Below are 19,659 nucleotides of genomic sequence, written 5' to 3' on the forward strand. Positions count from 1 at the left end.
GTCACACTGTGCCTGGGGGGGGCTACGAGGCCGTCACACTGTGCCTGGGGGGCACCTACTACATATTGGGGTAGGATCTTGCAGATGAGAGTAGCGCTTTATGGCACTGATCACATTACAAGCACAGCACATGGCTCACCTGGCGTGGTAGAACGGAGGCCCCTTACGATACAGAACTGGAAAACAAAGGCAAGAATTTGGATTTCCAACATAAAGGGAAATATAAATACTACATTTTTGGACTATAAGACGCCCCTCATTAGAAGACGCCCCTCATTATGAGACGCCCCTGATTATAAGACGCCCCTCATTATAAGACGCCCCTCATTATAAGACGCCCCTCATTAGAAGACGCCCCTCATTATGAGACGCCCCTGATTATAAGACGCCCCTCATTATAAGACGCCCCTCATTATAAGACGCCCCTCATTATAAGACGCCCCTCATTATAAGACGCCCCTCATTATGAGACGCCCCTCATTATGAGACGCCCCTCATTATGAGACGCCCCTCATTATGAGACGCCCCTCATTATGAGACGCCCCTCATTATGAGACGCCCCTCATTATGAGACGCCCCTCATTATGAGACGCCCCTCATTATGAGACGCCCCTCATTAGAAGACGCCCCTCATTAGAAGACGCCCCTCATTAGAAGACGCCCCTCATTAGAAGACGCCCCTCATTAGAAGACGCCCCTCATTAGAAGACGCCCCTCATTAGAAGACGCCCCTCATTAGAAGACGCCCCTCATTAGAAGACGCCCCTCATTAGAAGACGCCCCTCATTGTAAGACGCCCCTCATTGTAAGACGCCCCTCATTGTAAGACGCCCCTCATTGTAAGACGCCCCTCATTGTAAGACGCCCCTCATTGTAAGACGCCCCTCATTGTAAGACGCCCCTCATTGTAAGACGCCCCTCATTGTAAGACGCCCCTCATTGTAAGACGCCCCTCATTGTAAGACGCCCCTCATTGTAAGACGCCCCTCATTGTAAGACGCCCCTCATTGAAAGACGCCCCTCATTGTAAGACGCCCCTCGTTATAAGACGCCCCTCGTTATAAGACGCCCCTCGTTATAAGACGCCCCTCGTTATAAGACGCCCCTCGTTATAAGACGCCCCTCATTATAAGACGCCCCTCATTATAAGACGCCCCTCATTATAAGACGCCCCTCATTATCAGACGCCCCTCATTATCAGACGCCCCTCATTATCAGACGCCCCTCATTATCAGACGCCCCTCATTATCAGACGCCCCTCATTATCAGACGCCCCTCATTATCAGACGCCCCTCATTATAAGACGCCCCTCATTATAAGACGCCCCCAGATTTACACAGCAGAAAAAAGGAAAAAACATTTCCTACTGATTAAATCTTCCCTGAAAATGTCACTTATTTTAATGCCCTGGGGTAAACCTGTGCAGTGCTAGATGAAGCGTCAGTGTCTGTCTGCAGCATCCGATCATACACAACAGCGCTGCATGCACTCTGCGCATATACACAACAGCGCTGCATGCACTTTGCGCACATACACAACAGCGCTGCATGCACTCTGCGCACATACACAACAGCGCTGCATGCACTCTGCACACATACACAACAGCGCTGCATGCACTCTGCGCACATACACAACAGCGCTGCATGCACTCTGCGCACATACACAACAGCGCTGCATGCACTCTGCGCATATACACAACAGCGCTGCATGCACTCTGCGCATATACACAACAGCGCTGCATGCACTCTGCGCATATACACAACAGCGCTGCATGCACTCTGCGCATATACACAACAGCGCTGCATGCACTCTGCGCATATACACAACAGCGCTGCATGCACTCTGCGCATATACACAACAGCGCTGCATGCACTCTGCGCATATACACAACAGCGCTGCATGCACTCTGCGCATATACACAACAGCGCTGCATGCACTCTGCGCATATACACAACAGCGCTGCATGCACTCTGCGTATATACACAACAGCGCTGCATGCACTCTGCGCATACACACAACAGCGCTGCATGCACTCTGCGCATACACACAACAGCGCTGCATGCACTCTGCGCATACACACAACAGCGCTGCATGCACTCTGCGCATATACACAACAGCGCTGCATGCACTCCCTGCAGCATACAGAACTCCGCTACATACATGGGAGCCGTGTGCATGTAGCTATGTAGCGTGCACGTGTGCGGGTGTATACACACACAACTATCACATACATAATATACACACAGACATTTTGATTTTCTTCCAGTTATTGCACTGACCCCATGACCTGAAGCTCGGTCAGCGGCTCCGGAGCTGCGGCGCCGCGCTGTGCTGATCCTTGCGGGTCTCTCCTGCACAGATAAGAGGATAGCCCCGATCTCTCAGAGATCAGAAGCACTAGATGCGTCTTATAGTCCAAAACCCCAAATGTTCTGCAATGCTGAGGAAACGGGCCGCTTGTAGAAATGCGAGTGGCTGCAGCGCCGACTTACGCAGGTCCGTGCCGTACTTCAGCCCCACTTTGGGCACCCAGCCTTTGCATCGGAAGTGGTGATAAGCCATGTAACGGGTCTGGAAGTCTCTCTCGGCCGCACTGAACACGGACCACAGCTTCACTATTGTTAAAGGTTCCTAGAAGAACAGAAGTGATAAGAGCCGGGGTCAGCGCTGGACGCAGGGTCTCTAGATTACACTGACAGTACATAAGGCCTCTTCACACAGCCGTGTACCATCAGTATGGGGATGCCACAACCAGGACCGCAACTTACACAAGAGAACTAGAATTAGTTATATTACTGGAGACACACAGAGCTCACATCCAGCCTATATTACTGGAGACACACAGACCTCACATCCAGCCTATATTACTGGGAGACACACAGACCTCACATCCTGCCTATATTACTGGGAGAGACACACAGAGCTCACATCCAGCCTATATTACTGGGAGACACACAGAGCTCACATCCAGCCTATATTACTGGGAGACACACAGACCTCACATCCTGCCTATATTACTGGGAGAGACACACAGAGCTCACATCCAGCCTATATTACTGGGAGACACACAGAGCTCACATCCAGCCTATATTACTGGGAGACACACAGACCTCACATCCTGCCTATATTACTGGGAGAGACACACAGAGCTCACATCCTGCCTATATTACTGGGAGACACACAGAGCTCACATCCAGCCTATATTACTGGGAGACACACAGAGCTCACATCCAGCCTATATTACTGGGAGACACACAGACCTCACATCCTGCCTATATTACTGGGAGAGACACACAGAGCTCACATCCAGCCTATATTACTGGGAGAGACACACAGAGCTCACATCCAGCCTATATTACTGGAGAGACACACAGAGCTCACATCCAGCCTATATTACTGGGAGAGACACACAGACCTCACATCCAGCCTATATTACTGGGAGAGACACACAGACCTCACATCCAGTCTATATTACTGGAGACACACAGAGCTCACATCCAGCCTATATTACTGGAGACACACAGAGCTCACATCCAGCCTATATTACTGGAGACACACAGACCTCACATCCAGCCTATATTACTGGGAGAGAGAGACCTCACATCCAGCCTATATTACTGGAGACACACAGAGCTCACATCCAGCCTATATTACTGGAGACACACAGACCTCACATCCAGCCTATATTACTGGGAGACACACAGACCTCACATCCAGCCTATATTACTGGGAGACACACAGACCTCACATCCAGCCTATATTACTGGGAGAGACACACAGAGCTCACATCCAGCCTATATTACTGGGAGAGACACACAGACCTCACATCCAGCCTATATTACTGGGAGAGACACACAGACCTCACATCCAGTCTATATTACTGGAGACACACAGAGCTCACATCCAGCCTATATTACTGGAGACACACAGAGCTCACATCCAGCCTATATTACTGGAGACACACAGACCTCACATCCAGCCTATATTACTGGGAGAGAGAGACCTCACATCCAGCCTATATTACTGGAGACACACAGAGCTCACATCCAGCCTATATTACTGGGAGAGACACACAGACCTCACATCCAGCCTATATTACTGGAGAGACACACAGAGCTCACATCCAGCCTATATTACTGGGAGAGAGAGACCTCACATCCAGCCTATATTACTGGAGACACACAGAGCTCACATCCAGCCTATATTACTGGGAGAGACACACAGACCTCACATCCAGCCTATATTACTGGAGAGACACACAGAGCTCACATCCAGCCTATATTACTGGGAGAGAGAGACCTCACATCCAGCCTATATTACTGGAGACACACAGACCTCACATCCAGCCTATATTACTGGAGAGACACACAGACCTCACATCCAGCCTATATTACTGGGAGACACACAGACCTCACATCCAGCCTATATTACTGGAGAGACACACAGACCTCACATCCAGCCTATATTACTGGAGAGACACACAGACCTCACATCCAGCCTATATTACTGGAGACACACAGAGCTCACATCCAGCCTATATTACTGGGAGAGACACACAGAGCTCACATCCAGCCTATATTACTGGGAGAGACACACAGAGCTCACATCCAGCCTATATTACTGGGAGAGACACACAGAGCTCACATCCAGCCTATATTACTGGGAGAGACACACAGAGCTCACATCCAGCCTATATTACTGGAGACACACAGAGCTCACATCAGCCTATATTACTGGGAGAGACACACAGAGCTCACATCCAGCCTATATTACTGGGAGAGACACACAGACCTCACATCCAGCCTATATTACTGGGAGAGACACACAGACCTCACATCCAGCCTATATTACTGGAGACACACAGAGCTCACATCCAGCCTATATTACTGGGAGAGACACACAGAGCTCACATCCAGCCTATATTACTGGGAGAGACACACAGACCTCACATCCAGCCTATATTACTGGGAGAGACACACAGACCTCACATCCAGCCTATATTACTGGGAGAGACACACAGACCTCACATCCAGCCTATATTACTGGAGAGACACACAGAGCTCACATCCAGCCTATATTACTGGAGACACACAGAGCTCACATCCAGCCTATATTACTGGAGACACACAGAGCTCACATCCAGCCTATATTACTGGGAGAGACACACAGAGCTCACATCCAGCCTATATTACTGGGAGAGACACACAGAGCTCACATCCAGCCTATATTACTGGAGACACACAGAGCTCACATCCAGCCTATATTACTGGGAGAGACACACAGAGCTCACATCCAGCCTATATTACTGGGAGAGACACACAGAGCTCACATCCAGCCTATATTACTGGGAGAGACACACAGACCTCACATCCAGCCTATATTACTGGAGAGACACACAGAGCTCACATCCAGCCTATATTACTGGGAGAGACACACAGACCTCACATCCAGCCTATATTACTGGAGAGACACACAGAGCTCACATCCAGCCTATATTACTGGGAGAGACACACAGAGCTCACATCCAGCCTATATTACTGGGAGAGACACACAGACCTCACATCCAGCCTATATTACTGGGAGAGACACACAGACCTCACATCCAGCCTATATTACTGGGAGAGACACACAGACCTCACATCCAGCCTATATTACTGGGAGAGACACACAGACCTCACATCCAGCCTATATTACTGGGAGAGACACACAGACCTCACATCCAGCCTATATTACTGGAGAGACACACAGAGCTCACATCCAGCCTATATTACTGGAGACACACAGAGCTCACATCCAGCCTATATTACTGGAGACACACAGAGCTCACATCCAGCCTATATTACTGGGAGAGACACACAGAGCTCACATCCAGCCTATATTACTGGGAGAGACACACAGAGCTCACATCCAGCCTATATTACTGGAGACACACAGAGCTCACATCCAGCCTATATTACTGGGAGAGACACACAGAGCTCACATCCAGCCTATATTACTGGGAGAGACACACAGAGCTCACATCCAGCCTATATTACTCCTAGAGACACACAGACCTCACATCCAGCCTATATTACTGGAGAGACACACAGAGCTCACATCCAGCCTATATTACTGGGAGAGACACACAGACCTCACATCCAGCCTATATTACTGGAGAGACACACAGACCTCACATCCAGCCTATATTACTGGGAGAGACACACAGAGCTCACATCCAGCCTATATTACTGGGAGAGATACACAGAGCTCACATCCAGCCTATATTACTGGAGACACACAGACCTCACATCCAGCCTATATTACTGGGAGACACAGAGAGCTCACATCCAGCCTATATTACTGGAGACACACAGAGCTCACATCCAGCCTATATTACTGGGAGAGAGACACAGACCTCACATTCAGCCTATATTACTGGGAGAGACACACAGATCTCACATCCAGCCTATATTACTGGGAGAGACACACAGACCGCACATCCAGCCTATATTACTGGGAGACACACAGACCTCACATCCAGCCTATATTACTGGGAGAGACACACAGAGCTCACATCCAGCCTATATTACTGGGAGAGACACACAGAGCTCACATCCAGCCTATATTACTGGGAGAGACACACAGACCTCACATCCAGCCTATATTACTGGGAGAGACACACAGACCTCACATCCAGCCTATATTACTGGGAGAGACACACAGAGCTCATATCCAGCCTATATTACTGGAGAGACACACAGAACTCACATCTAGCCTATATTACTGGGAGAGACACACAGACCTCACATCCAGCCTATATTACTGGGAGAGACACACAGAGCTCACATCCAGCCTATATTACTGGGAGAGACACACAGAGCTCACATCCAGCCTATATTACTGGGAGACACACAGACCTCACATCCAGCCTATATTACTGGGAGAGACACACAGAGCTCACATCCAGCCTATATTACTGGAGACACACAGAGCTCACATCCAGCCTATATTACTGGGAGAGACACACAGAGCTCACATCCAGCCTATATTACTGGAGACACACAGACCTCACATCCAGCCTATATTACTGGAGACACACAGAGCTCACATCCAGCCTATATTACTGGGAGAGAGACACAGAGCTCACATCCAGTCTATATTACTGGGAGAGACACACAGACCTCACATCCAGCCTATATTACTGGAGAGACACACAGACCTCACATCCAGCCTATATTACTGGAGACACACAGAGCTCACATCCAGCCTATATTACTGGAGACACACAGAGCTCACATCCAGCCTATATTACTGGGAGAGAGACACAGACCTCACATTCAGCCTATATTACTGGGAGAGACACACAGATCTCACATCCAGCCTATATTACTGGAGACACACAGAGCTCACATCCAGCCTATATTACTGGAGACACACAGAGCTCACATCCAGCCTATATTACTGGGAGAGAGACACAGACCTCACATCCAGCCTATATTACTGGGAGAGACACACAGATCTCACATCCAGCCTATATTACTGGGAGACACACAGACCTCACATCCAGCCTATATTACTGGGAGAGACACACAGACCTCACATCCAGCCTATATTACTGGAGAAACACAGAGCTCACATCCAGCCTATATTACTGGAGACACACAGAGCTCACATCCAGCCTATATTACTGGAGAAACACAGAGCTCACATCCAGCCTATATTACTGGAGACACACAGAGCTCACATCCAGCCTATATTACTGGGAGAGACACTCAGACCTCACATCCAGCCTATATTACTGGGAGAGACACACAGAGCTCACATCCAGCCTATATTACTGGGAGACACACAGACCTCACATCCAGCCTATATTACTGGGAGAGACACACAGAGCTCACATCCAGCCTATATTACTGGGAGAGACACACAGACCTCACATCCAGCCTATATTACTGGGAGACACACAGACCTCACATCCAGCCTATATTACTGGGAGAGACACACAGACCTCACATCCAGCCTATATTACTGGGAGAGACACACAGACCGCACATCCAGCCTATATTACTGGGAGACACACAGACCTCACATCCAGCCTATATTACTGGGAGAGACACACAGAGCTCACATCCAGCCTATATTACTGGGAGAGACACACAGACCTCACATCCAGCCTATATTACTGGGAGACACACAGACCTCACATCCAGCCTATATTACTGGGAGAGACACACAGACCTCACATTCAGCCTATATTACTGGGAGACACACAGACCTCACATCCAGCCTATATTACTGGGAGAGACACACAGACCTCACATCCAGCCTATATTACTGGGAGAGACACACAGAGCTCACATCCAGCCTATATTACTGGGAGAGACACACAGACCTCACATCCAGCCTATATTACTGGGAGAGACACAGACCTCACATCCAGCCTATATTACTGGGAGAGACACACACAGACCTCACATCCAGCCTATATTACTGGAGACACACAGAGCTCACATCCAGCCTATGTTACTGGAGACACACAGACCTCACATCCAGCCTATATTACTGGAGACACACAGAGCTCACATCCAGCCTATATTACTGGGAGAGACACACAGACCTCACATCCAGCCTATATTACTGGGAGAGACACACACAGACCTCACATCCAGCCTATATTACTGGAGACACACAGACCTCACATCCAGCCTATATTACTGGGAGATACACACACAGACCTCACATCCAGCCTATATTACTGGGAGAGACACACACAGACCTCACATCCAGCCTATATTACTGGGAGACACACAGACCTCACATCCAGCCTATATTACTGGGAGATAAAATGAAAAACAAGGAGCGCATGTGTAGGGTCACAATGTAAGCGGTGAGAACAAATGAATGAAATTAGCTCACCTGATAAGGTTGTGCAGACCCTGCACAACCCTGGTAAAAGACGTGATAAGTTTGTATAAACTTGCGCTGTGAGGGACTGAGTCCAGGAGATCCTTCCAGGAGATAAGCCACACGTGCTGCTGTGCCGAGCAGGTCTCCTGCAGCCGAGGAGTTAATCCAGGAAAGCCCACGTGCGGCTGGACTGGAGGAGTCACTGAAGATCAGTGTTCCTGATTGCGAGTACTACCTCCGTCCAAGCAGCTCCTGCCGTGTGTCCCCAGAGGGGAAGAGATTTTAGGAATGAAAGAAACACGGTCTAATGGAGCGCTATGGAGGCCACGTGGAATTAAAGGTTCAATGTCTTTTATTAATTCACATAAGCCACAACGCGTTTCAATATAGTCCAATATCTTCGTCAGGTGGATAACTAAATGAAGGATGGGGAGTGTTATTTAAAGGGGCAGGCGTAACATCATTGGCCAACAGCAGTCCAGCAAGATGTTAACCCTTGATGTATCCCACCCCTCCAATATATCAATTGCGATGTGAAAACATTTAAAAGCTTTATAAAATATACTTATCTAATAAAATACACAATATTAATATGAATATGCAGTCGCTTATTAAATGTAAACGTATCATGAATTGTAAAAACAGGGAAATATAAAAACAGGAGTAAAAAGTAATTCATGTAAACATGTAATAATAAAACTCCTGTATATAAACACATTGCATACATATATATATACACACACACATACATACACATATTCTATCCATATAGGGATCAATCCGGGGTGGAATTAATAAGAGTAAAATTTAAAAATTTGTTCTCTGGTGATGTATTACACTGTTTACCAATCTGGCTGAAGCAACCAGACCCATCGGCCAGCACGATAGGTGCTGGTGCTCCCTTAGTGAAAAATCAGTTCCTAATTTAATTTATTTAGCTACGTTTTCAATTGTTAAATTGAGCCCCTCAGGGTATAAGGTCCCCAGTTTGAAAATCCAATAACTTTCCCGTTTGATGAGTTTTTCAAACCGATCGGATCCTGAATTTTCTATATGGTCAATGATTGACAGTCTCATTTGTTTGGGGTCTTTATGATGTGTGGTGAAAAAATGTCGGGAAAGACTATGCTGTTGAAAACCGTTTTTGATGTTTGACCTATGTTTGTTGAGCCTGGCGTGCATTGTTTGTACTGTACGGCCCACATATTGCAGGCCGCACGTGCACTCAAGTAAATAAATTACGTAGGTGCTCTGACAATCTAGATGAAACTGAATGGGAAAAAGAGCATTAGTAGTCCGGGATGTAAAGCAAGTGGGGGCTTTTGAGTTGGCCCATGTTGCGCAGGCCCCTCTGGCATTGGGTCGGTTGGTTTATTATCGGCGCTTCATAGACGACCTGTTCCTAATTTGGAGAGGGTCCCTAACTGAAGCTAATCAATTCCTTTCCCAGCTCAATGAAAACTCCTGAGGTCTCACCTTCACTGCAGCAGTCTCTCCTAGTGCCCTGCAGTTTTTGGACCTGATGGTGAGGTTGGACGTAGATGGGGGGGGTGTCCACCTCAACCCACTTTAAACAAGTGGATGTCAATAGTTACTTGAGGTTTGACAGTGGACACCTCCCTAGTTGGATAACAAATATCCCATACGGGCAATACTGGAGGGTCAGAAAGAACTGCACTGATGATGGTGTTTTCCTCCAGGAGTCAAACCTTTTGCGGAAGAGATTTAAACAGAAAGGCTACCCAGTAAGACTCTTGGGGGATGCTTTCAATAAGACTAAACATCTTACACAAGATCTTTGTATTAGTAGAATGGAGGCAAAGAAACACACAGCCGCAATGAGTGGAAGTGATAATCCGGACCCTCGAAAATGGAGCCTAATTACCACCTTCTGTAAATCTCGAAACCAAATTTATAAACTCCTAGAAAAATACTGGTTTATTTTAAAGGGGGATCCGTTATTCCAAGACCAGATTCCACCCAAGCCCTCCATCATTTACCGGAGGAATATTAATTTGAAAAATCTGGTAGCACCTAGTAATCCCAATCTCAAAGCCATATCGGTAAAAACCACCACCAGCTCTAATAATAATGGAAATTTTCGGTGCAATACACTGAGGTGCAAATGCTGTACAACCATTAAGGATAAAACCACTTGCTTTACATCCCGGACTACTAATGCTCTTTTTCCCATTCAGTTTCACCTAGATTGTCAGAGCACCTACGTAATTTATTTACTTGAGTGCACGTGCGGCCTGCAATATGTGGGCCGTACAGTACAAACAATGCACGCCAGGCTCAACAAACATAGGTCAAACATCAAAAACGGTTTTCAACAGCATAGTCTTTCCCGACATTTTTTCACCACACATCATAAAGACCCCAAACAAATGAGACTGTCAATCATTAACCATATAGAAAATTCAGGATCCGACCGGTTTGAAAAACTCATCAAACGGGAAAGTTATTGGATTTTCAAACTGGGGACCTTATACCCTGAGGGGCTCAATTTAACAATTGAAAACGTAGCTAAATAAATTAAATTAGGAACTGATTTTTCACTAAGGGAGCACCAGCACCTATTGTGCTGGCCGATGGGTCTGGTTGCTTCAGCAAGATTGGTAAACAGTGTAATACATCACCAGAGAACAAATTTTTAAATTTTACTCTTATTAATTCCACCCCGGATTGATCCCTATATGGATAGAATACGTGTATGTATATGTGTATATATATGTATACGTATGTATGTGTGTGTATATATATATGTATGGAATGTGTTTTTATACAGGAGTTTTATCATTACATGTTTACATGAATTACTTTTTACTCCTGTTTTTATATTTCCCTGTTTTTACAATTCATGATACGTTTACATTTAATAAGCGACTGCATATTCATATTAATATTGTGTATTTTATTAGATAAGTATATTTTATAAAGCTTTTAAATGTTTTCACATCGCAATTGATATATTGGAGGGGTGGGATACATCAAGGGTTAACATCTTGCTGGACTGCTGTTGGGTAATGATGTTACGCCTGCCCCTTTAAATAACACTCCCCATCCTTCATTTAGTTATCCACCTGACGAAGATATTGGACTATATTGAAACGCGTTGTGGCTTATGTGAATTAATAAGACATTGAACCTTTACTTCCACGTGGCCTCCATAGCGCTCCATTAGACCGTGTTTCTTTCATTCCTATATTACTGGGAGAGACACACAGAGCTCACATCCAGCCTATATTACTGGGAGAGACACACATACCTCATATCCAGCCTATATTACTGGGAGAGACACACAGATCTCACATCCAGCCTATATTACTGGGAGACACACAGACCTCACATCCAGCCTATATTACTGGGAGAGACACACAGACCTCACATCCAGCCTATATTACTGGGAGAGACACACAGATCTCACATCCAGCCTATATTACTGGGAGACACACAGACCTCATATCCAGCCTATATTACTGGGAGAGACACACAGATCTCACATCCAGCCTATATTACTGGGAGAGACACACAGACCTCATATCCAGCCTATATTACTGGGAGAGACACACAGATCTCACATCCAGCCTATATTACTGGGAGACACACAGACCTCACATCCAGCCTATATTACTGGGAGAGACACACAGAGCTCACATCCAGCCTATATTACTGGGAGAGACACACAGACCTCATATCCAGCCTATATTACTGGGAGAGACACACAGAGCTCACATCCAGCCTATATTACTGGGAGATACACACAGAGCTCACATCCAGCCTATATTACTGGGAGAGACACACAGACCTCACATCCAGCCTATACTACTGGGAGACACACAGACCTCACATCCAGCCTATATTACTGGAAGAGACAAACAGACCTCACATCCAGCCTATATTACTGGGAGAGACACAGACCTCACATCCAGCCTATATTACTGGGAGAGACACACAGAGCTCACATCCAGCCTATATTACTGGGAGACACACAGACCTCACATCCAGCCTATATTACTGGGAGAGACACACAGAGCTCACATCCAGCCTATATTACTGGGAGAGACACACAGACCTCATATCCAGCCTATATTACTGGGAGAGACACACAGAGCTCACATCCAGCCTATATTACTGGGAGATACACACAGAGCTCACATCCAGCCTATATTACTGGGAGAGACACACAGACCTCACATCCAGCCTATACTACTGGGAGACACACAGACCTCACATCCAGCCTATATTACTGGAAGAGACAAACAGACCTCACATCCAGCCTATATTACTGGGAGAGACACAGACCTCACATCCAGCCTATATTACTGGGAGAGACACACAGACCTCACATCCAGTCTATATTACTGGGAGAGACACACAGACCTCACATCCAGCCTATATTACTGGGAGAGACACAGACCTCACATCCAGTCTATATTACTGGGAGAGACACACAGACCTCACATCCAGCCTATATTACTGGGAGAGACACAGACCTCACATCCAGCCTATATTACTGGAAGAGACAAACAGACCTCACATCCAGCCTATATTACTGGGGACACACAGAGCTCACATCCAGCCTATATTACTGGAGACACACAGAGCTCACATCCAGCCTATATTACTGGAGAGACACACAGACCTCACATCCAGCCTATATTACTGGAGACACACAGAGCTCACATCCAGCCTATATTACTGGAGACACACAGAGCTCACATCCAGCCTATATTACTGGAAGAGACAAACAGACCTCACATCCAGCCTATATTACTGGGGACACACAGAGCTCACATCCAGCCTATATTACTGGAGACACACAGAGCTCACATCCAGCCTATATTACTGGAGACACACAGAGCTCACATCCAGCCTATATTACTGGGAGAGACACACAGAACTCACATCCAGCCTATATTACTGGGAGAGACACAGACCTCACATCCAGCCTATATTACTGGAAAGACACAGAGCTCACATCCAGCCTATATTACTGGAGACACACAGAGCTCACATCCAGCCTATATTACTGGGAGAGACACAGAGCTCACATCCAGCCTATATTACTGGGAGACACACAGACCTCACATCCAGCCTATATTACTGGGAGAGACACACAGACCTCACATCCAGCCTATATTACTGGGAGAGACACACAGACCTCACATCCAGCCTATATTACTGGGAGAGAGACACAGAGCTCACATCCAGCCTATATTCCTGGGAGAGACACACAGACCTCACATCCAGCCTATATTACTGGGAGAGACACACAGACCTCACATCCAGCCTATATTACTGGGAGAGACACACAGACCTCACATCCAGCCTATATTACTGGGAGAGACACAGACCTCACATCCAGCCTATATTACTGGGAGATGTGTGTGAGAGGACACACACAAGCTAGGGACCCCAACGTAGAGAAATACTTTGGCGTAGTGTTGGGGCTCTTCTGCATTGATCAATTCAGTAGCTAAATTTCTCTTCATATATTCATGGCAGTAATGCAGGTTCCATTTTTCACATTTCATTCTTACAAATAGCTATTGAATTTTTCATGTCAGTATTCACACAGCAGTTTCTGCTATTCCATGTATTCCCCTTACATAGTCACTGGTGTGCATACCTTATCTCCCCATAGTGATGTTTTTTAGGTTTTTTGCACCCAGTTCAGACATAGAATGGAGTTCCAAACGTTTTTCCTTTATATTACTGGGAGAGACACACAGACCTCACATCCAGTCTATATTACTGGAGACACACAGACCTCACATCCAGTCTATATTACTGGGAGAGACACAGACCTCACATCCAGCCTATATTACTGGGAGAGACACACAGAGCTCATATCCAGCCTATATTACTGGGAGACACACAGACCTCACATCCAGCCTATATTACTGGGAGAGACACACAGACCTCACATCCAGCCTATATTACTGGGAGAGACACAGTTCACATCCAGCCTATATTACTGGGAGAGACACACGGAGCTCACATCCAGCCTATATTACTGGGAGAGACACACGGAGCTCACATCCAGCCTATATTACTGGGAGAGACACACAGACCGCACATCCAGCCTATATTACTGGGAGAGACACACAGACCGCACATCCAGCCTATATTACTGGGAGAGACACACAGAGCTCACATCCAGTCTATATTACTGGGGGACACACAGACCTCACATCCAGCCTATATTACTGGGAGAGACACACAGACCTCACATCCAGCCTATATTACTGGGAGAGACACACAGAGCTCACATCCAGCCTATATTACTGGGAGAGAAACACAGAGCTCACATCCAGTCTATATTACTGGGAGAGACACACAGAGCTCACATCCAGCCTATATTACTGGGAGACACACAGAGCTCACATCCAGCCTATATTACTGGAGACACACAGAGCTCACATCCAGCCTATATTACTGGGAGAGACACACAGACCTCACATCCAGCCTATATTACTGGGAGACACACAGACCTCACATCCAGCCTATATTACTGGGAGACACACAGACCTCACATCCAGCCTATATTACTGGGAGACACACAGACCTCACATCCAGCCTATATTACTGGGAGAGACACACAGACCTCACATCCAGCCTATATTACTGGGAGACACACAGACCTCACATCCAGCCTATATTACTGGGAGAGACACAGACCTCACATCCAGCCTATATTACTGGGAGAGACACACAGACCTCACATCCAGCCTATATTACTGGGAGAGACACACAAACCTCACATCCAGCCTATATTACTGGGAGAGACACACAGACCTCACATCCAGCCTATATTACTGGGAGAGACACACAAACCTCACATCCAGCCTATATTACTGGGAGAGACACACAGAGCTCACATCCAGCCTATATTACTGGGAGAGACACACAGACCTCACATCCAGCCTATATTACTGGGAGAGACACACAGAGCTCACATCCAGCCTATATTACTGGGAGAGACACACAGAGCTCATATCCAGCCTATATTACTGGAGAGACACACAGAACTCACATCCAGCCTATATTACTGGGAGACACACAGACCTCACATCCAGCCTATATTACTGGGAGAGACACACAGACCTCACATCCAGTCTATATTACTGGGAGACACACAGACCTCACATCCAGCCTATATTACTGGAGACACACAGAGCTCACATCCATCCTATATTACCGGGAGACACACAGACCTCACATCCAGCCTATATTACTGGAGACACACAGAGCTCACATCCAGCCTATATTACTGGAGACACACAGAGCTCACATCCAGCCTATATTACTGGGAGAGACACACAGAGCTCACATCCAGCCTATATTACTGGAGACACACAGACCTCACATCCAGCCTATATTACTGGGAGAGACACACAGAGCTCACATCCAGCCTATATTACTGGAGACACACAGAGCTCACATCCAGCCTATATTACTGGGAGAGACACACAGAGCTCACATCCAGCCTATATTACTGGGAGAGACACACAGAGCTCATATCCAGCCTATATTACTGGGAGAGACACACAGAGCTCACATCCAGCCTATATTACTGGGAGAGACACACAGACCTCACATCCAGCCTATATTACTGGGAGAGACACACAGACCTCACATCCAGCCTATATTACTGGGAGAGACACACAGAACTCACATCCAGCCTATATTACTGGGAGACACACAGACCTCACATCCAGTCTATATTACTGGGAGACACACAGACCTCACATCCAGCCTATATTACTGGAGACACACAGAGCTCACATCCATCCTATATTACCGGGAGAGACACACAGAGCTCACATCCAGCCTATATTACTGGGAGAGACACACAGAGCTCACATCCAGCCTATATTACTGGAGACACACAGAGCTCACATCCAGCCTATATTACTGGAGACACACAGAGCTCACATCCAGCCTATATTACTGGGAGAGACACACAGAGCTCACATTCAGCCTATATTACTGGAGACACACAGAGCTCACATCCAGCCTATATTACTGGGAGAGACACACATACCTCACATCCAGCCTATATTACTGGGGGAGACACACAGAGCTCACATCCAGCCTATATTACTGGAGACACACAGACCTCACATCCAGCCTATATTACTGGAGACACACAGAGCTCACATCCAGCCTATATTACTGGAGACACACAGAGCTCACATCCAGCCTATATTACTGGAGACACACAGAGCTCACATCCATCCTATATTACTGGAGACACACAGAGCTCACATCCAGCCTATATTACTGGAGACACACAGACCTCACATCCAGCCTATATTACTGGGAGAGACACACAGAGCTCACATCCAGCCTATATTACTGGGAGAGACACACAGAGCTCACATCCAGCCTATATTACTGGGAGAGACACACAGAGCTCACATCCAGCCTATATTACTGGGGGAGACACACAGAGCTCACATTCAGCCTATATTACTGGAGACACACAGAGCTCACATCCAGCCTATATTACTGGAGACACACAGAGCTCACATCCAGCCTATATTACTGGAGACACACAGAGCTCACATCCAGCCTATATTACTGGAGACACACAGAGCTCACATCCAGCCTATATTACTGGAGACACACAGACCTCACATCCAGCCTATATTACTGGGGGAGACACACAGAGCTCACATCCAGCCTATATTACTGGGAGAGACACACAGAGCTCACATCCAGCCTATATTACTGGGAGAGACACACAGAGCTCATATCCAGCCTATATTACTGGGAGAGACACACAGAGCTCACATCCAGCCTATATTACTGGGAGACACAGACCTCACATCCAGCCTATATTACTGGGAGACACACAGAGCTCACATCCAGCCTATATAACTGGGAGACACACAGAGCTCACATCCAGCCTATATTACTGGGAGACACACAGAGCTCACATCCAGCCTATATTACTGGGAGAGACACACAGAGCTCACATCCAGCCTATATTACTGGGAGAGACACAGACCTCACATCCAGCCTATATTACTGGGAGAGACACACAGAGCTCAAATCCAGCCTATATTACTGAGACACACAGAGCTCACATCCAGCCTATATAACTGGAAGATACACAGACCTCACATCCAGCCTATATTACTGGGAGAGACACACAGACCTCACATCCAGCCTATATTACTGGGAGAGACAGAGCTCACATCCAGCCTATATTACTGGGAGAGACACACAGAGCTCACATCCAGCCTATATTACTGGGAGAGACACACAGAGCTCACATCCAGCCTATATTACTGGGAGAGACACACAGAGCTCACATCCAGTCTATATTACTGGGAGAGACACACAGAGCTCACATCCAGCCTATATTACTGGGAGAGACACACAGAGCTCACATCCAGCCTATATTACTGGGAGAGACACACAGAGCTCACATCCAGCCTATATTACTGGGAGAGACACACAGACCGCACATCCAGCCTATATTACTGAGAGAGAGACACACAGACCTCACATCCAGCCTATATTACTGGAGAGACACACAGAACTCACATCCAGCCTATATTACTGGGAGAGACACACAGACCTCACATCCAGCCTATATTACTGGGAGAGACACACATACCTCACATCCAGCCTATATTACTGGGAGAGACACACAGACCTCACATCCAGCCTATATTACTGGGAGAGACACAGACCTCACATCCAGCCTATATTACTGGGAGAGACACACAGAGCTCACATCCAGCCTACATTACTGGAGAGACACACAGACCTCACATCCAGCCTATATTACTGGGAGAGACACAGACCTCACATCCAGCCTATATTACTGGGAGACACACAGACCTCACATCCAGCCTATATATTACTGGAGACACACAGAGCTCACATCCAGCCTATATTACTGGGAGAGACACACAGAGCTCACATCCAGCCTATATTACTGGGAGAGACACACAGATACAGAGGGCACGGAAAGTATTCACACCCCTTTACATTTTTCCCCCTTTGTTTCATTGCAGCAATTTGGTATTTTTTCCTCAGTAATGTGCACTCTGCCCCCATCCCCCATCTCGACCAAAAAAAACCCCAAATTAATAAATTTGCAAAAATGTCTACAAGAAAAACTGAATTATCACATGGTTATAAGTATTCAGCCCCTTTGCTCAATATATCCCATGGTGATAAGTATTCAGCCCCTTTGCTCAGTATTCAGTAGAGGCACCCTCCCTTTTGAGCTAGTACAGCCATGAGTCTTCTTGGGATCCTGGATTTGGGGATCCTCGGCCATTCCTCCTTGCAGATCCTCTCTAGTTCCGTCAGGTTGGATAGTGAACGTTGGTGGACGCCATCTTCAGGTCTCTCCAGAGATGCTCAGTTGGGTTTAGGTCAGGGCTCTGGCTGGGTCGGTCAGGAATGGTCACAGAGTTGTTCTGAAGCCGCTCCTTTGTTATTTTAGCTTTGTGCTTAGGGTCATTGTCTTGTTTGAAGGTGAACTTTTGGCCAAGTCTGAGGTCCAGAGCATCTGGAAGAGGTTTTCTTCCAGGATATCTCTGTACTTGGCCGCATTCATCTTTCCTTCAATTGCAGCCAATCGTCCTGTCCCTGCCCCATAGCATGATGCTGCCACCACTATGTCTCACTGTGGGGATGCTATTGAGCAGGTGATGAGCAGTGCCTAGTTTTCACCATACATACTGCTTAGAATTATCACCAGAAAGTTTTATCTTCGTCTCATCAGACCAGAGAATCTTA

At 46.9% G+C, this 19,659-nt stretch overlaps 1 protein-coding gene across 1 annotated transcript in view; it reads right to left on the reverse strand.

Moving 5' to 3' along the window:
- Positions 1–19,659, reverse strand: part of TSEN2 (tRNA splicing endonuclease subunit 2) — a 53,790-nt gene that overhangs the window by 10,418 nt on the left and 23,713 nt on the right. Inside the window, 2 exon segments of the mRNA XM_075321259.1 lie at positions 140–176; positions 2,493–2,631. Coding sequence (XP_075177374.1) covers positions 140–176; positions 2,493–2,631 — 176 coding nt within the window.

This window comes from Anomaloglossus baeobatrachus, chromosome 8, assembly GCF_048569485.1.
Source record: "Anomaloglossus baeobatrachus isolate aAnoBae1 chromosome 8, aAnoBae1.hap1, whole genome shotgun sequence".
In the NCBI taxonomy this organism is placed as follows: domain Eukaryota; kingdom Metazoa; phylum Chordata; class Amphibia; order Anura; family Aromobatidae; genus Anomaloglossus; species Anomaloglossus baeobatrachus.